The 20361-nt window shown below is 38.4% G+C and overlaps 1 protein-coding gene and 1 long non-coding RNA gene across 8 annotated transcripts in view; one reads left to right on the plus strand and one right to left on the minus strand.

The window, feature by feature from the left end:
* Nucleotides 1-20361, plus strand: part of brd4 (bromodomain containing 4) — a 111542-nt gene that overhangs the window by 26743 nt on the left and 64438 nt on the right. For 3 of the 7 annotated variants that reach the window (XR_015479944.1, XM_087243158.1, XM_087243159.1), the window contains exon 1: nt 14765-15378. The exons of the other annotated variants lie outside the window; for them this stretch is intronic. Coding sequence is in view for 2 of the 3 variants with exons in the window: in XM_087243158.1 (XP_087099284.1) it covers nt 15278-15378 (101 nt within the window). In the remaining variant the exon portion in view is untranslated. Of the gene's footprint in view, nt 1-14764; nt 15379-20361 lie in introns of those variants that run through there. 7 annotated transcript variants of the gene reach the window in all.
* LOC141381294 (uncharacterized) lies at nt 5887-14475 on the minus strand. The gene is made up of 3 exons (XR_015481312.1): nt 14146-14475; nt 7101-10313; nt 5887-7015 (listed from the first exon to the last, which is right to left on the minus strand). It is a non-coding gene; the product is annotated as an uncharacterized LOC141381294 (long non-coding RNA).

The following is a 20361-nucleotide window of genomic DNA, read 5'->3' on the forward strand; positions in this document are numbered from 1 at the left end:
CATTGGGAAAGTTCTTACTGTAGTATTTCTCACAAACGTAATGTGAGATCTACTTCCTTTATGTCTGTCACTGTGCTGTTTATCTGAAGCAGCCGAGGTGGAGATTAAAGCAGACTCTGACAGGCACATGGGGAGTGGGGAGTACTAGCATTAAAAACACAGGCCACAAAAACAGCTACATTGTGTTTAGAGCAGTAAAATGCTCTAAACACTTTTTTTGATGGGTATCTGTAAAGTTTTAGCTCAAAACTTTACAGATACCCATCAGATTATTTGTTATACATTTGAGAATATTGGGATTTTACTGCTCTGATGTAATAGGGTACATTCTGGAGACACAAAAAAACTTCTTAAGTCTTAAAAACAGGTAAATAAATGTAGTTCATTTTTTGCACTCCATCTTATTCAGTTTTCCTTTATGCATATAACACTTTATACTGTAGCTTTAAACTAGTGCTGCACAATATATCGCAAATTTATCATTATCGCAATAATTGTACATGCAATGTACGTATTGCATATATGTGATCAAATAATTTTATGCAGTGGTTATTTAATTCAATTTGACGGCCCAATCAATCAGATTTGGACTTACTATCTTTAATCACGCCACCATTGTAGTTGCTGTTTTGGTCTTAGCTGGAGCAGCCCAAAGGTGAACCCAGAGCTGAAAATAAACAATAATTGTCGAGATAAAAGACGAGAAACAGCTCAATCAGTCAAAATATCTGCTGAGGTTTTCACTCTTTTACATGGACGGCAATAACCTGACTTTAAAACAATTAAGACTATTAATTTAATTAATTTAATCTGATTAAGATTCATCTTGTACACAGTGATTTTATTTGATTAGTTTTTTAAAATGTGGAGTATGCCAATTTTGGTCACATTATTGAAGTGCAGTAGCCAACAGACAAGTAAACACTGCAATCAATCACATTTTGCAACAGGATAGTCTATACACACATGGCTGTTTGAAAATATTCTCTATATCTACAGAGTCAGTAAACGACCACAGACACCTGCATGATGAAATGCGGAGGTTTATTTTCCCCATACATCAAATTCTATTTAAACGACACTCTTACAGCAGTTCATACTCTCATCCAACATCTCTTTATACATTGGAGGCATGCATGAAATGTTCCTGAATGAAAGTGAAAGTGCCAAACTGCAGTTAAAATTGACAAACTAAAAATTAAACACCCGAAATTACATGAAACTGGAGGATAGCGTAGAGATCAAATTATGTGCTGTAACATGTGAAAGGAACATTCAAAAAGCAACTCATGTAAACACTTTATTCAGATTGAAGGCTTCTACACACCACAAACGCTTTTCGTTTGCGTTTATCGTCAGCGTTTTACGAGACGTTTTCTGTATTCAAACCCAAACGATTTTCACTGGCGTCAAGCAGAAGAGGATGCAAAATCACTCCTTGACGTTAGATGGCGCTACTCAACTTTACGCTTCTGACACCCGCTTATAACACAGAAAAAGAGGAGGAGAGGAGGTTGACATGCTTGTTGTTAAAGTTACTGGTGACTCAAACAAGCGTGGATGGTTCAAGCAGCAGCTCCAGCTCTAGCGATGAAGAAATGATTATTGTTCACAAGAGCAATAAGCAGCTCCACATTCATATAGCCTCTAGGCATCTTCTTCAATATGCGCTCGCATTGACAGCTTTGCGCTTGAGCGCCTCCAAGTTCTGTTTACTGTAACTTCAGCAGCTCCGTGCACGTGAACAAAAGTGCCGATTTGATTTGTGGAGAAGGGTTTGATGCGGCGCGTCAATACAAAAAAAAAAACGAGCATAGGTTTTTTTTTTTAAATGACGATTTTGCGCCTGGTGTTTTGCGCGTTGGTTTGCACGATCACATTGACGCCCTTTATTGAGTCACGGGGTGTAAATCGTCGACTGAAAACGCGAGCAAAAGACGTCTTGGTGTGCACGGGCCTTTAGGCCAATAATTTGATTACTGATGTCCATGTGAACAGTCACTGATGCAGTTTTTAGTCTGAATAAAATTAAACTAGATCTGAAAAATATATTTTACCTGATTTTTGTATTATTACATAGATAAATTATTAAAATCATAGCTAATAAAAACAGCATTTTAATTTTTATTTTTATTGTTTAACTCTTATTATTGTTTTGCATCGTTAACAAATAATCAACAACAATATTGCTTATTTTTTTCAGTATAGAGCAGCCCTACTTTGACATTTATAAAGCTTTGTAGTATTAAAGATGACAAGTGCCATTTTTACTTTAGATTATTATAATTCTGCCAGTTTTTGTTCTTCTGTGCTCTTTAACGAACTCCTGCAACAACCTGAATTGTAAAAGCTATATCATTGCATTTAATGATCACCTACAGCTTGAAGAGCTTATTTGTCACTGTTGCCTAAATTATTGTTTACTTGTAACTAAAGTATTTGATACTTGTTTCCTGCTTGCAGACTATTCTAACTGCTCAGCACACAGAAAACACACTTGAGAATATCCTAAATCATTGTCTAATAAATTTAATTTGCACTGCTGAATCTTAAGTAAGTTACACCATTTAGGTCATATTAAGAAGTTATTTTCATTGTATTAATTTTTAGACTGTTCACAAGATGACACCAGGTAATATATTTTCCAGTGTGTTTTATTAGATCTATGCCTTATTCTGGAGAAGAGCTAACTAAGTCATGGCAGGGAAGTCTTGCTCAAGGCTTGCAGTGTTTCTGGCTGTGTGGCACACTTGCCCTGCTGCGCTGCCTTCTGAAGAATCCCAACTTTAGAAATGAGGAGCAGAAGTTTATTTTTAACGCCGTCCCTGATGGATTCAGGCTAATCTTAATAGTTTGGGCTGAGCGTTTCTGCATGGCCCTTTTTTTGTTTTTGATGGCCTGCTCACAATGACTTGAAAAGAGACACTTTTAGAAATTAGATATCATAAAGATCAGAGGGAGGAAAAAACACCCTGACATCTCGCTCTTTGAGAAGCCAAAAAAAAAAAAAAGAATTATAATATTCACTAAAACATCAAACTTTGAATCTTCAGACTTCTAATTTAGGATCGTGGACAAGATGTGAAAGTAAATCTATTTGTCAATGTCTGAGTGCATAATTCATAATTCCGAGTTCAAAAAAAAGTGTTTTTTGCTTACACACACACACACACACACACACACACACACACACACACACACACACACACAGCAATTCATCTATTTCAGATGCTTTTGTGTTGAGTGAAATATGACTGCTGCTATTGAGTAAAATTGTTTCCATATTTGCTGAAAACCTTTGATGCTTTCTTTTTTTTGAAGCCTTCAGCCTGATATTAAAGGGCTTTTTCTGGCAGTTAAACTTTTTTTTTTTTTTTCCTGACAGGATGATAACTTTGGATAAAAATGTCACTGTTTTACAATATTGTGATTATTGCTCCAAATATATTCTTTTTAAATGTCTGGGTAAAAAAGCAAATTTTTCCCTCATTGAAAATATTTTGCACAAGTAGCTTTTGTTGTAGAGGTTCCTTTTCTGCTGGAGATACTGTTGCCCTAAAAAAACTAAATAAAATAGTTTTAAGAAATAAATCTTACATATACCTTAGGTAGAGCTGCTTGTTTCTGGCTAAAATGAAAATCGTGATTTATTTTATTTATTTTTTTAAATTTTTTTATTTTTTTGCTTGAAACGATTCTGTAGATGTAAAATAAAGCTTAATATGAGATTGTTTTGTCTCAAACATGTGGTAAAACGACAATATTAATATAATGTGCAGGTCTACTGGTTTCTATAAATAATTCTGTTCTACTTATAATAATTCTGATGTTGAATTGTGTTTGAGATATATGCTTGCAATCTGCCATTGAGAACATTATTAGACCATTTAATTACTGGTAAATTCAACATTATATAGGCTAGAGTAGTTATACTGACACTGTAAACATTTATTTTCATGCTCCTGTGTTCGCTATGATTATTATTATTATAAGATTATTTTTATATGATCATTATTATTATATGACATGATTATTTAAATGATGTGCACACTTTCGGTTTTATTTTTACTGCTAAGTGCTGTTCATACTTCGCGCGCGGCTCCTAAACGATCACTCTGTGCCACAAACTGAATATTATTTACAACTTTATTAGCTGTTACTCGCATCATATGCAGGTTCTGTTCACTAAAGTAGATGCGTGCGCGTCTATCATTAAGTAGGGTGCGCGCCCGCACAGTCAGTAGCTCACGACACGTGTGATTTCCCGGCCGCGTATACATCATTATATAAAGAAAGAAATGACATTTTTGGGTGAATTATAACTTATAAATACAGTATGTTACTCTTTAAACATCATTTGGAGGTGTCCATGTCGCTGAGCAAAGTGTGTGATACAATGAAAAGACTCGTGCAGCCGCCTTTACTTCTCTCTTGAACTTGAAAATATGATTGGTAGAATCGTAGAAATGCTTGATTTAAGATCTTCAAGGAGGTCGAATTTAAATTCCCATCTTTTTCGATTAATTGTGCAGCTCTTACCTTAAGCTTACCTTATACCTAACTGAAAACTTTAGCGGTTTTAAAACCTTGACTTTTTCAAACCATGGTAAACCTTGAAACTGGTTGTTGTCCCATGTCTTTTCACAAAGTCATTTTAGAATGACAATCCGCTTGTTAAGTGTGACGTCACGCCGAGCGGCTTCCGGGTCCAAGCGCTCTATTGAACTGAATGGGGAGATTAATGAAATTGTAATAATAAACGTTTACAAAGGCATTTAATACTTTCGAAAATCACGATCGCAGTATATATGTCCATGCATAATATCCGATGGCCAGAAAGTGATTAATTTTTTTTTTAATTATACAATTTTTGGTATTTGTTATGCAGCAAGCCCAGAGATTGGTGTGAACACTATGACTTTATTTAAAATTAACTTAAATGTGTGATAGGAATAAAACGTGATCATAAACGAATGATTTCTCCACTCAAATGAATGGCGGCTTGGACCCGGAAACAGTATTACATGCGTCACAAACACGTCACCACTTAACAAGCAGATGGTGAGGTAGAATATAAATGTCAGAGTTAATATTTGGACATTTACTTGATAGGATACAAAATGAGACATTTACAAAGAATTCAATCTTTTGTCTCTTGAATGTGTTTATGGCTATTTTCATTATTATGCTGTTGTATGTCATTATAGGCATGGGCCGATATAACATTCTGACGGTATGATAACCTCGGATAAAAATATCACAGTTTCACATTATTGTGATTACTGCTTTTAAAATAAGTTCTTTTTAAATGTCTGGGAAAAACAACAGTTACAGTAAACATGTCAGGCTAAATAAAGAAAATTAATTCTTGACTTCTGGCTTCATTAGTTTCAGATTTCTTTACAATTTAAACAGCATCTTTGGATATCTTTTCTGCTGGAAATGTAAAAAATTAAAATAAAATATATATATACAAATCTTACAGGAAATGTTGGTGGTTTTAAAACCTTGACTTTTCCAAACTGCAGTATACCTTGAAATCGCTTAGTCATTATACATTGTGAATTACAATAATCTCAAATTGGCAATAATACCGCTTATCGCAGCCATTATTCTGACTATGTATCACACAACAAATATTATTTATCATCACGTGTTTCAGCATGTTTTTTTTTTTTTATAGTTTTACTTTATTTTACAATGTTCTTGTTATGCTATAACTACCATTAAAGTCATAAAACATACTAATGATGCCATAAAATAGTTACCCGTTTTTCTCCTTCAAATAAAGATTTTAGAATGATTTATCAAGTATCGTGTGCACTGCAGTCTGGTGTAATAATACAAAATAATAAATGGTGTAATAATAAAAAGTATAATAAGATTAAATTGTAAAATAAATACACAATCTTTATTTGCAGCCTTGTACTGAGAGGCCTGTTTTATGAACATTAAAAACGCTCAAAGCTTTGAACAACGTTTTCAATCAAGTGTTTTAGGCAGATGTGCAAAAGTGCTTATGTGTAACCTACAGAAATAATAATAATTTCTCTCATAAATGTATGGGGGTCCTTTTATCTGATCATATATTCCGTGACCCTCTTTACATCGTGTGCGTGCATGTTTGTTTCGGTGTCAAAAAGAGTCGACTTGCTTCTGCTTGCGCCCTTCTGTAGATGATCTGTGTCCTCCAGAGGACATGTCTGCTGCTGTGAGCCTGTGCTCAGTGCAGCGGCGGCTGTATGACAGTAGACAGAGCAGGGTCAAGGTGTCTGCTGGCGCTCTTGTGCGTGCGTGTGTGTATGCCAGCGTATGGCTACTATGTCAGTGCAGGGCACATCTCCCCAAACGACAGATGGGAGGGGTTCAGTCCCGTGTGCCACAGGAGGCTTATGTTCGAAGCAGATGGATAGAGGAGAGCTCTTTTTTTGTGTGCATGTGTGTCCCCTCTTGATTTCACTCAATGGGTCACATGAAAGCCTTTCATTGTCTTGTGTTTTTGTCTGTCCTGTACTTCCCTCTTTCTTTCATGAGCTCAGTCTCACCTGCTCTATTCTTTGTGCTCTTCCCCGGTGCAAAAACACACACACAGAGCAGATTACTTGTCCCTGTTCTCTCCAGCCAGGTCCCTGTTGGCTCGGGCTTCTCAAACGTTCAGATGATTAATGGGCTCAGGAGTCTGAAGGCGCTCGTCGCCTCCTCGTCCCATCCTCCCTTCCCCCTCATTCTCCTCCATCCGCCCCCTCCCCAAACCCATCTAAGTTTCAGTGCAGGAGCAAACATAACGCACACACACAGCAAAATCAGTCGCCAAATGCTGGTGAGGGTCGTCCCGGGCCTCTCAGAGTTGTGCTTTGTCACTCGGGCAGCTGCTGTATTGTCTGGACCGGTGTTTGGGAAGGCACGTGCTCTCCGGGCGGAGGGATTGCCGCTGTTTGGCCGAGCTCTGGTGCTCTGCTGCAGAGGTCTTCCTGACAGAATGTGAAATTGGAGGATGTGTATTCCTCCCCCCTGCCTGAAAAATGTTGAGATCACACACACTTAAAGGAGATGCTGCAGTAAAAGTAAGTGCAGATGGTCGAGGCTGGATGGAGGGTTACCTGGAATGTGAGCAGTTGAGGTCAAAGGTTAGGGTTCCTGTCCCCTCTGGCTTTGTAAAAGCAATGTTTTCATATATGTGTGTGTGTGTGTGCGCGCGGGTTTTGTGAGGGCCACATTTTTCACTTGAACATCTTCATTAATGCCTGAATGTGATTCATAAAATGCAAGTTAACATCTGTCAGCAGAAAGCATATGAAGGAAAAGCAAAATTAACCACCACCTCTGCAATCAGACCCAAGCACAGTTATTTATGTCCTGGAGCATGACCTTCTTGGCCTTCTTATTGCATACAATGCTGTATAATTAGTAGGGGTGTCACGATATCGATTATAAATTGAAATCGATTGAAATTTATGCTCTATTTCGATTATCGAATCAAAAAAATAGAATTGTCGATTTGCCACGCCCCCATGTCACGTCAGCTTGGCTTGCCAAGTGGGAAAAAAAACGCTTGTTGAAGTACTTGTTGAACTGCAGACACAGGAGACCCGTCGACAGAACTTAAACCCTCTCCTCTTTCAATGAAGTCGCCGGTGTGGAAGTATGTTGGATTTCCAGTGAGTTATGTTGACAACACAGTTTGCAAGCTCTGCTATGTACGTATTAGGGTTGGGCCGATAGAAGATGGGTGCATCGCGATCCTCCGCCTCGCCCCCGTTGTAAATCCGCTCACGAAAAATACACAATCAAGCCCTGTTTACACTCATAGGTCTTTGTTTTTAAATGGCATTTTAGAACGACAGCGATCCACATCCACACTGGTGTGTAGCATTTCTGTGCAGCCCTCCTTCCTCACTACCGCTGAAAACGCACATCACGTGACCACACACACTCATTCACACACACACAGACACAGTCATGCGCTCGAGACAGCGGGTCCAGGCAGTCAGCGGGGTCAGTAGACTGCTTCAATCTTTCACTTTCACATTAGTACTTAGTCATTTTAGCGAACATCTCAGCTACTGTTGGCTGGTTCCTGTTGGTTGTGCACCTTTTTTACCAACGCCATTATAACGACACATAACTGCCTATTCACGAGTCCCGCAGGAAAAAGTGATTGACAGGTGGCAATTATGTGTGTAACTTGGCTTTATTCATTTACTGTATGGTTTGTTTATGGGTAAAACAAAGACCATTCAGGTCAGGTAGTTTAAACGGTAGGCTACAAATAATTAATTCGTTATTAGTTAATTAATTCTTCATGATCGAAAATTAAAAATTGAACCGTGACTTTAGAATTGAAAATGTAATCGAATCGAGGATTTGGAGGATTGTGACACCCTTAATAATTAGCCATACATGTGTGCTGAATATTTTCATGAACTTGCAATTTTCACCTGGAAGTATAAGTCTTGGTAACTTCACGCCTCACTTCTCGACAAATAGGCATGATTTCAAGTGCTACTTAGTCTGTGATGTTTACCCAACAAACATATTTGGAGCCTGATTTATTTTATAGGCATTTGCATTGGACTTCTGTCATATTAATGTTTGCTTTACTCGTTATTTGTAATTATTTAAAAGACTAAAGTGGTTGGAAGCTTGTCATAGTGGTTAAATGGATATATCCACTTAAGTGTATTAGTAAATGTTAACAAAGCCATGTAATACTTTCAGAAATCATGAGCACAATACAAGGTGACCGCGGGGACCTAAAAATGATTAAAAGTTAAATCAATTTAAAGAAATTGAAGGCCTTTAAAATTTTAAATGCTGTTACAAGGCATTACATTTTGCACCATTTTTGATTATACAGTTGTATAATTATAGTTGTAAACTAAAGTTAGAAATTTTGGTATGCTGTGTAGTTTATGTATCACAGAGCAACAAACATATAAATGCATGCCTACATGCAAGGCAGGTGCTGTGTGTCAAACTAATCACTTGACGCAAAGGTAAAAACCAACCTTAATGGTCCAACATTACCCAATGGCTGACCGGCGGCTTATTGTGTCCCAACCTTAATCTCAACTTGTGTGTTTGTACCCGTAATTTACACTATACTAATATCTCTGAATGAAAGCAGCAAACAACACAAAAGACAAAGGTGAAAGAGTTTTTCAATCTGTTTCTGAGCAAAAGGCAGTGAGGGTTTAAGTTCAGAAGGTGGTGGATCAACTTGGACCCTGGATTCTCCCCTTCAAGTTCATTTGTCAACATTGTATCAGCAGTTGTGACCTCATCTCTTTTGAAATCTGTCACTCTCACATGGCACTGCACGACACCCCTCCTTTATTCTCCCTGGCAGTCAACATGTGATAATTGCTTGTTAGCTTCTAATGCAAATCCGTCTCCCTTTTGGGTTGGATTGATTGTTTACAAGGGTGCTTTAATGAGACCGAATCAAACCCACATGGACCTTAGAGCAGGCACCATATTTAATTTGACATTAATATGAGGCTTTAAGAGATGGAAGTACACCCTATTCATAAGGTCCTTGGTCATACCATGTGTTTTGCACCTCTGGAAATGTTTTAATAGATATGTGAACAGTTTGCATACATTAATGTTTATTGAAGTCCCTGCAATGCATTTAATTTTAGATACAAGCAGAACTATTGCTTCTGTCATGAACTTGGGTCATTGAATTGTGTTTTGATATTGATTTTGCGTAGTTTTTCCTAATCATGTTAGCTAAAAGATTTAATTATCAGTTCCTTTGATGGTCAGATATTCCACTTTAAATAATTTTAGAGCCAAATTAATTTGTATTAAAACGTGTCTTTTCATCAGAAGTGCCTGATCAATAATGGCAGAAATGTTTCTCTATAAACCCTCCTTGTAAATGACTCGAATGTTGATGAGTATTCAGCTTTTAAAGTCTCTGGAGAGTCTCTTGTTCATGTTGGCATCTAGGGCATTTCACTTCGTGTTCTCCTGCCAGTTACAGGAGCTCAGTAACCATTGCTCTTCCGTTCCACAGTTTTTCTAGCTCTCTTCCGAAGGAAAAATCTTTCTATTTTCCCCTCCACCATGTGCCGAGTGTCGCCGCTGTGTAACTGGGTGGTCCTGAACAGAAAATGATACAGAATGTAGTAAAGGTGGCAGAGAGGGGATGAGAGGAAATTAGCCTGAGTCATGATGATGATAATGATGAGGTGTGTGTGTGGACAGATGGCGGGTTGATGATGCTATCGGGGGAGGAGACAGTCAATGTAGATGGCAGGTCTTGAGGGGAATCAGAGGTCGTCTCATTGGTGTGGAAATCTGTGCTTAAAAGGAAAGTTCGCACAAAAATGTAAAAATATAACCCACTTACCCTGATGTCATTCTACACTCATACGTTTCCATGAAGTGTAATTTAGGGATGCTCATAACAACCAATTAACCGTCAACTGAAAGGATGCATTTTCAACTGATTAATGGTATCAGTTGGATGTAAACATTGGTTGTATATGTAAACAAACTAAATTATTATAAGCTATAGTAGACTACATCCAAAAGGTATTGTATGCGCCTTGTCGTTGTCTCATGCCTAATCTGACCAGTTAACTGTTGATATTCAGTTAACAAGAAATGGTCATTGGTTTAGAAAATTAGCCAAAATGAGCATCCCTGATGTAATTCTTTGGTTCCTTTAGGCCATAAATAAGTGCTTTGCGGTCCTTCAAGGCTATATTGTATATTTTCTGAAGTAAATCAACAAATAATTACCAGCAAATAATTAATATTGTCTCTAATCTTAGATGATATGGCCCCTCTGAAATCTGAATTTTATTTGTGTTTTTAGGAATATTATAAATCTTTTAAATTGTTAAACATTTTATATATATATATATATATATATATATATAATTCATATATATATAATTCATATACATATACGTAATTTCTTTTATATTATAATATATTTGTATTAAATTAATGTTAAATTATAATATAATTTTTATAGTTGATATAATAAGATATAATAAGATGTAATTGTTTTTCTAAAAAAAAACATTTCATGTATTTACGTTCTTATATGCTGAAATCACCAGAGGAGTTGAGTAAACGCAACATTGCTATTTATTCACACCAATAAGTAGTACATGCAGATAGTATTTTTGCGGTTTAGTATTTGAATGCGTCGCCGCCAATAGCCTAGCCTAATCTGGTGGTTAAGTGCGCTGGCATATAGCACCATGGTGCTCACGGCTCACCCAAGTTTAATTCTTGGCTTGAGGTCCAATGCCGATCCTTCCCCTCTCTGTGCTCCTAACCGTACGTTCACACCGAAAGCGGCGAGAGCGTTCAAGGTCGCTCTGGCCGCCCTGGCGACAACGCTCTCTGCCTTCAGCTCCGGCGGCGAGAGCGTCAAAACTCGCTACATCGATCTCATATTTAAAGGAGCCGTTGCAGCATGTCAGTTACATTCCTGCATAAACCATGTTTCTAGCGTGAAAATGTTTCGCACTTCTTATCAAATTCATACAACAATGGAAGATCAAGTTGCGTGTGGTGTGGCTTTGCTCTATTTATCCAATATGTGTCCCTATATCTGAAATATCCTGAAGCAGCAGTAACGTTATTGTTTTGTACTGTCACATCGCGTGAGATTCCCGCTTTTTTTAAGATAAATTTATATAACATTAATGAACATCAGTAACTCGCCAGTAACTTATTTAATGTATGTTCCTGTAGGAAAAAAATGTAAATAATTGGAAATCCGGCGACCGCAATAATCAAACCCTTAGGAACAACTGTGGTCGGAACCAAAGTTCACAGGTCTGTGTTCTCTGAACTGCTATCAAGCGATGGACGTCTTCATTCTGATTGCTTGCCGCCGAACCGCGTCATAGCTCATTACCATAAAGTTGACTTCATTTCAACTCTCCTCGACGCTCACGCCGGCGAAGACGCGCCGCGCTGCTCCTCGCCGCTTATCGTTGCCTATCGCCGCCGGCTTTCATTGAAAATGAATGACTTCCGGCTACTTTGACGCTCTCGCCGCTTTCGGTGTGAACGTACGGTAATGCTTTCCGGTCTGTCATCGACTATCTTATTTCAATAAATGGTGAAAAACCCTTTTTTAAAAATAAATCATTAAAAAAATTATAATTCTGTAATATTCAGATGGGCTGCGAGAGACTTTTGATTTATTAATTCAATACTTGGCAAACTTATTGACGTTTCATGCTATAATGTAAATTCCATTTTTATGACTGGTTTGTAATTGTTTACATTTTTAACATCAAAGAAATAATAGTGCCCATGTAATAAAACAGTTGTCACAGTGTTTACAGTGGTTTTTTTAACAGAGCTGATTTTAAAAACAAATGTTTAAAAGTTAAAATTTGCATGATAAAATTTGGGTGATAATGCTATCGGTATTGATTGACCGAACACCATTGTTGATAACGTTAAAATAAAAAAGTTTGGTATGAAGTTTCGGTATGAAGTGCTATAGTTTTATTAAATGTGTCTGCTGAGTGTGCGCCTTGGAAGGAATGCCAATAATATTAGGATGTAAATTTGTAATTTCCAGTGAAGGCGTGCACTTTTTCCAGGCACGCCTAGGTTAAAAACATTTGAACTAAACTTATCCTGATGCTGCAAGTGCCATAAACTTTTTTTCCATAATCTTGCATCTAAGCTGCAGCAATGGTTTAACCATTTTTCATCCTCTGAGAAAACACTTAATTGTCGCTAAGTTACTAAGATGCCATAGAAACTGGTAAAGGAAACCATACGCTTGTCACATCAGGTCAGAATAACAACATGAGTGCCGAAAATGAGTGCCGTGTAGCAGCTGTAAGGATATTGTAAATAAAAAAGGATGTAAGGATGTCACCAGTGACTTTGGTTTCTTTTCCTGTGCATCCCAGCCACTAGCACCCCATCTGAAAGAATTTTTAGCATAGGGGATAATATAGTGACTCAATTTATGTTGCATTATGTAATTAAATAATAATGGCTGGTTTCTTTACCTAGAAGCTCAGATTTGATTTACATAATTAGTTTTGTTTACAGAGTTTGAAGTTTACTGTAGCATTATTATTCACACCTTTTAAATTTGCATTGATTGGTAAAGTTGCCTTGATACTTTACCATTGCACACACTTTGTAACGTTTTGTAACATTGTAAACCAAGGTTTTATTAAGAGTCTCTTTAACACTTGTTTTTTAATTTATTATAAAGAGATCAGAAATTTTGTTTCAATAGTTTTGTTTATGACTATTAAAACTATTTGCCTTAGTAATGTTGATAAATTAAAACAAAATGATTTAAAAAATCCTAATAATCCTAAATGTATTGTTAAAAATATTAACAGATTTTTTTATATCAAATGATAAGAAACATTATATCGTGATATCTTTTTGCAATATCGCCCAGCCCTACAAAGGATTAATATAATCTAGATGCTAGATGTTGGGATCGCTTAGATCATGTTTACAAATGGAGTCCAAATGTAAAGCATCATCTCACAATAATATTAGCTTTTGCATGATTAATGCGCTGAAAATTAAGCTGTAACTGAAGTTATCGAATGTAAACGATCTTTTTATTGAGATGTAATAAGAATATGATAATATAACATCAAAATCATTTTTACATTATTGTTTTCAATTTAAAAAATAATTTGCAGTTATACATTAATGTTCGACCGTGGTGCAATCAGCAGCTATTAGTTCTGATGTCTATTACGTTTGATTATGTTAAGAAGTGCTAATGAGAGTGTAGAGCCAAATACAATTGTACAAAATGTTAAATTTTTTGTGATTGATGACATCAACTTTTACTCAAACAAATCTACTGTGTGGCTTCAGGCAACAAGTCATGCAGCTCATGAGTCATACGGGCTGCTACTAGGTTTTTCCAAGTTCCATGGAAGAAAACGTCTCTCAGATATGAGGACAGACATGTTTGGAAAGGCATTAAACTAAACCATGACACGGTTTTCATTTTGGGTGAACTAACTCTTGAATAAACCATCGTGGCTGAAACCCGCTCCACTCTAGACTCAACATGAACTTTTATATTCTTTAATGAATAAGAACCGCTCATAATTTCCACATCAAACTTGAGGCTGCCTGGATCAAAGTTTGTGAATGGAGAATTACCTTGCAAAACTCCTCCCGCTCTGTTGACACAACCCAAATCGACATCCCATTGCAGTGAGTGAGCAGTGTCCAAGGACTATTTACGTGCATTTTCATGGAGGTCTATCTCCTTGATGTCCTTTCATTCACCCTCCCACAGGTCCACTCACTGTTTCCTCCTACTCCTTTCTTGTAAACCCTCCCTTTGGGCATCTATGTAGATTGGCACAGAAGCTAGTTCCTGCACGCTGGTTTGGGTAGCCCCAGTGTATTGTCTGTGTGTGTTTTTTTGTTGTTGTGCCGTACGGTCTAGACGTGTGAATGTGCAGATAAGGTGGCCCTCGTTGTAGTGGGGGGCGGCATGCAGGAGAACGGCCTGAAAAGAGCATGTGGGGGAGGGCGAAACTGATGGAGGAAGGGGGTGGGGAGCTAAAGGTGTGTGTGTGTGCTGAGAAAAAGGAAAGAGGCAGGCAGGCAGGCAGGCAGGAAGAGAGAGAGAGAGAGAGAGAGAGAGAGAGAGAGAGGGAGGGTGGAGAGTGCTCAAGCTATTGATGGGGAAAGAGAAGGGAGGGGTCAGAAAACGAGTGAGCAGCGGAGGGAGGGGTGTGTGGGTAGAGTCTCTTCTCAATGAGGAAGCGCCAGAGCCATTTTCACTGTTGAGTAAGAGCACGCTTCTCTCTGCGAGGGAGTGAGAGAAAGAAAGTGCGCATACGGAGGTTTTCGGAGACGTCTTTGCTCGTTTTTCCCTCTCCGTCCACTTTCTGGCACCTGGCTTGAGGCGGTTTGTGTGAACAGGGCCTCGGGTTGACGCACAATGGGGCTAAGTGCCTGTGGCAACTGGGCCGTTGTGCTGTCGACGGGGGGAGGGGGTAGAGAGCCGACCGGCGCTCAGAGCTAACAGATCCAGCCGGCTTCAGGCCTCTGCGCTTCTCGCTCTTTCTCGGCTTCTCGGGAACTGCCAAACCTTTCTCTCAGGACTATGGTGGACTAACTATGGATTACCATGTATTTGGCACAGTGGATTTTGGGACGTGTACGTCAGAACTGGAGATTTGAGAGCGAGAAGTCACTGCGTTTTGGGATTGAGTGACGAACTTTTCTTGCCTTTCTAGTTCCCTTTCTGTTTTGCTTTTGTGCCGAGAGGAACTCCTAAATGGATTACAAAATGCATTCCAAGTCCAATGATTTGCTGGATTTTCAGACACTGGATGCCCTTTTGGAAAAAATTGCACATTGCTCCGTCCCTGTTAAAAGGTAAAACTGATAAGCTCGCTTTCTCTGAACATTACACAACTAATCAACAGCTTGTTTTCTTGAGTTTTATCTCTACTTACTGCTTGCTGGGTTGTAGCTTGCTTTTGATTGAGTTGCTATTCACTTAGATCTTCAAATATTGTGGGAATCATTTGGTTTGATTAGATCTTTACATTTTATTTTGTCACTTTGTCAGGTCAGTAATATTTGCCATTAAATGGAAGTTTTTCGCAGAATTGCCTCAAGATAGTGTTTTTAAAGGTGGTATTGTTGTTTAGAAAGCTAAAAAGCCCGAATAGGCAGCCTCCCGGTGGGAGAGAGGGGGTGTGTGAGTAAGCAGGGAGAGGGGGTGGGTTTTTCAGAGGAAGAAGGGGGTGGTGTATTTGTTGTGGCAGAAACTGAGGCATCAGCCAGCTAAGATTTAGCAACTTCAGTAAATGGTCACTGGAAATATGCAAATGGAAACAATATGAAGGCTTGTGTAGTTTCAGACCTAACTGACCAGTGTTAGGGAACATTTTGTAAATGTTTCCCAATACTGAACATATCAGTTTGTCAGGCCAATGTTCAAATGGAACTAAGGTCCATATTTTCAGGAGGACCCGTTTCTTTCTGTGCTGCCATTAGACCAGGTTGTAAAATTCTTACTGTTTTTCACTTGAGTAACTTGACAGTCCTTTTAGAAAACCATTTCAACTTAGTGACTTGCTTTAAATGGACTATGTGTATGTTAGGTATCCATTACTGCTGTATCAAAGGGACTAAACGCTTCCTCCATTAAACCTTGTCACCACTAAATATTCACATTCTAAACCTCTTCACATAACAAATGGCCTTAAGGCATGTGAATGTATGCGAGCTGGACATTCCCAGCCTGGGGTTGGAGTCGCGTGAGGCATGTGGAACAGTTGCAGTCGGATAGCTGCTGCAGTGGAAAAAAAGTTCACCAGTCACATTGCGCACATGCCTACCATGTGCAGCGCTGCCAGGCTCCGTTCTCCAATAGACATTTGTTAGAGCCTGTTCTCACTGAGTCATTTCGGGTCTCTGATCAAAGAGCTTGAACAAACACCGGCAAGGCAGCCGGCAAATGTCCAAGCAAGGAAAAACACCTATGTTTTGTTTTCATAGAGGAGTCCCTGCTGATGTTTGTACAGATTAGTTCCCTCCACATCGGGAGCACGCAAACACAACTGTGAAGTTAGAAGGTTTTACTCCTTGCTGCTGGCAGCCGAGATGTAGGGAAGATCAGCTCCCTGGAGGAGCGCTGGCGAGACAGGAGTGTGAAAGAGGAGAGGGGAGATGGATGAGGGAGGTGGGACTCTTGGCCTGAACAACTGACTCGCTACAGTTTCATTTATTATTCATGCATATGCTTTCAAGCAAATAAACCTGCTGCCCCGGTCCTGTGCCTAGACCTCCTCAGGGAGCCTGGAGCTTTCTGTCCTGAGAAACTCCTAGTAAGCATAAATGATTAATTGTTTACTTTCGTTAGGGATGCGGCCATTTTGTTTGCCATCAGTCTTTTTTTTTTTTAACACCCTGCCTTTCATGTGTCATGCTTGGGCTTGGCCTGCCTGTAGAACCAGATTTGCTAGTGTTTGTGCTCAGGTTCATGGTAACCAGAGCTACTTCCTCTCACACACATTCCAAAGTGGTATCTTGTGATCTCTGTCCAGTTCAGAGGTCAGCTTTTTTTCCACACAGTGTTTGGGGCAGGAAGTTTGATGCCCCGGGTCAGTTATTGTCACTCATTGGTGGTCATGGGATTTAGGTGGGGAGGATTCATAAAACCATATTGAGTTCTGTGCCGTTTTTGTGAAGTTTGTAAAGCATTGTGGAACCTGTTGGGTTTGTGTCGTGGGTTTAATTTTGGCGAGAGTAGAGTAGCTATATTCATTCACAATTAGTAGTCAATGACTTGATCAGAGTGTGAAATTTTAACGTCAAGTGCTCTTACAAACCCAGTTTTAGCATTGCTACTAAGTTGTCCAGTGGTGCAATAAATGAAAGGTTTTGTTGGAACAGTCTGTATGTTTACTTGGACACTAATAATGTGATGCAGAGTCTTCCATAGAAATAGATTTTTGATTGCCTTATTCTGACTAAAGTTATAATAGTGGTAAACACAAAATAAGACTTGGACTATTCCGATTTTAGTCTCATTGTTGAAGTGCAGTACAGACATGTAAACACTATTAGAATTATGCAGCAATCTCTGGTTACACAGACCAACATTTTGCCACATTTTGGATAGGATAAGCTATATACACACTTTATTTTCTTGAGCTACCAAGTCAGTACAGGAGCACAGATACTGGCATCTCCAAAGACACAAGTTCATCATGAACTCCTTGAGACTCTTCACATCACCTAGTACATTTTTCAAATACTGTCCGGGAAATTTTGAATTTTCGGCATCAAATTCCATTACAACAGCTCTCCCACCAATCCTTACAACATACTCTAGTCCAGTACCTCAGAGTTTGTCGCTGGGGGTATGAATGAAATGTTCCTAAATGAAAAAGAAACTGTTAAACTGCATTTGAAGTTGAGAAATCAAAAAGGAAACCTGAAATTTCATGCAAGGTTGAATAGTGTACTGACGTAATGACTTTAATTGGCTTGTGTAACATGTTATACTGGAACATGAAAGGAACATTTAAAGCAATTCATTTAAACACCTTAATCGTATTACTGCCTTATTCAGATTAAGGCAAATCATTTGATTACTGTAAGTCATTTGATTACTGTAAATCATTTGATTACTGATGTCAAAATGAAGAAGGGAAGTGTCATGACATGTCTGGTCAAACAGTCCTGTGGTCCACCATTGTTTTGGTTGTCAAGTTCTTAGCATATCCATAGACCAGGGGTACCCTGGAGGAACAGTGCCCTGCAGAGTTTAGCCCCAACACCAATTACATACATCTGAACCAGCTAATCAAGCTCTTACTAGGTGTACTATAAACATCCTGGTAGGTGTATTGAAGCAAATTGGAGCTGAACTCTGCTGGGCATTGACTTTCCAGGACCAAATTTGGGCACCCCTGCTAAAGACTGACAAACGCACATGCATTTGTCATGGCAATTCTTATAAAACCATGCTTTTGTAGTTTACATGCATGTCACTGTGGCATTGTTTTTAAGTCTTGAGCACCCTCAAATTTCCCTTTCAAAAATCATTAAAGGCACTGTTTGCGCAAGTATTACCAAGTTAAATATAAAGTTTTAAATTTAGACTGTTCATAGATGTCAAACTTGAATGTATAAAATCAAACAAGGCTTTAAATGTTTTTTACATCCATTGTTCATTAATACTAAACGATAGAGAAATGCAGGGACAGTTCAAACTATTTGTATGCAAAAATCACTCTGGGTTCCCGTGTCAAGATGTCATTTTATGATTGGAATTTTGATCTTATATAAGTTACATCATATAAGAATATGAAAAGGTGCAGTGTACCTCAAGCTCTGATGTTACACATGTATATAAAGTTGCACAAAGGTTATGGAAAACACTGTTTGGTGTGCCGATTGCTAGCATCATACAAGGCACCTGCTTGCTCATTTAGAATACTCCAAATTTAATTAGATTTTTATAGCGCTTTTGCAATGTGGATTGTGTCAGCAGCTTAACACAGAATTTCTAGTAAATTGAAACTGTGTCAGTCCAGTTTTCAGAGTTAAAGTTTAGTTCAGTTCAGTGTAGTTTAATTTTCACTGCTAAAAGTCCAAACACTGACGAGCAAATCCATTGATGCGCAGCTCCACAAGTCCCAAACCAAACAAGCCAGTGGTGAGGAATAATACTTCACCAATTGACCTTGAGAGACACCAGGCTCAGTAGAGCATGACCATTTCTCCTCTGGCCAAACTTCTTGTGCAGAGCTGCAGTCTAGCCTCGGAAGAAAGCTGGACATCCATCGTGGAGATATGCAGGTGTGAGTAGATCATACTGGTCTGCGGGATCAATGCGAAGACTTGTCTATTACTGCGCTATCTCAGGAATATGTCTCATGCTCTACACTCCTCCATGACCACCACAGCATCTGCTCAGGATACAGCCTTGTCCAGGATTATGGAGACCTCGGCATAAGGGCAAACAGACTAACATAAACAAGTGCAGTAATTACATTGATTTGTAAAGTTAATTTGCATGCAAATAAACATGTTGTGAATTAAACTAATCTTCGTGAGATGTTCTCATTTGAGTACATGTAAATAATCCACAAGGTTATGAATGAGACCTGTTGCCTTTTGGTCTCAATCCCATTCTAAATGTCAATCTATAAAAATGTATTTATAATACTTTCATGTCTCATTGCAAAGTGACATGGATTCAATTAGTTTAATAAAGCTAAAATGTTTGGCATAGGAGAAAATTGATAGTGCATGTTGTAAGAGGACAAAACAGTACACATCAAATATTTTATTACATCAATTCACTTAGTTGGATGGGCCTGTTTAATCTTGTTAACTGTGGAATAGAAGGAATTTGTAAGACTTGCCTTTCTATTTTCTAGACCAAGTACCATGGCATCAATACAACCTTCATTTTGTTTTAGACTGATCAGTTATACACTTTTTGTATTTTGACAGCTGTGCAAACCCCATAAATATCAGTCATACCCAGGAAAACAATTTAGCAAAGTGTCCATGTTTAACTATTGAAGCGTTATGTTTGATTTCGACAGACTGAGTTTATTCACCATAGATGATGTGAGCACCAGAAAAGAACAAGATTCTGCCATCCATATTTCATAAGGTTGCTGCATTCTAATACCTTAGTGGTCTTAAAGACAGTGGTATCTCCTGGCATTTTTATTCTGTCTTTATTTTATGGGTTTGCATTGATAAATAGAGTTCAAATTACCTCTGCAGTGGTATACTGCTAGTAAACATCCTGACACCATCCATCCTGCTGAGAGTGACATTTAGATGAATGAACATGTATAATGCCAGTTCAGAAGTTTCTGATCA

Source organism: Danio rerio, chromosome 3 (assembly GCF_052040795.2).
Source record: "Danio rerio strain M-AB ecotype USA chromosome 3, GRCz13ab, whole genome shotgun sequence".
NCBI classification, from domain to species: domain Eukaryota; kingdom Metazoa; phylum Chordata; class Actinopteri; order Cypriniformes; family Danionidae; genus Danio; species Danio rerio.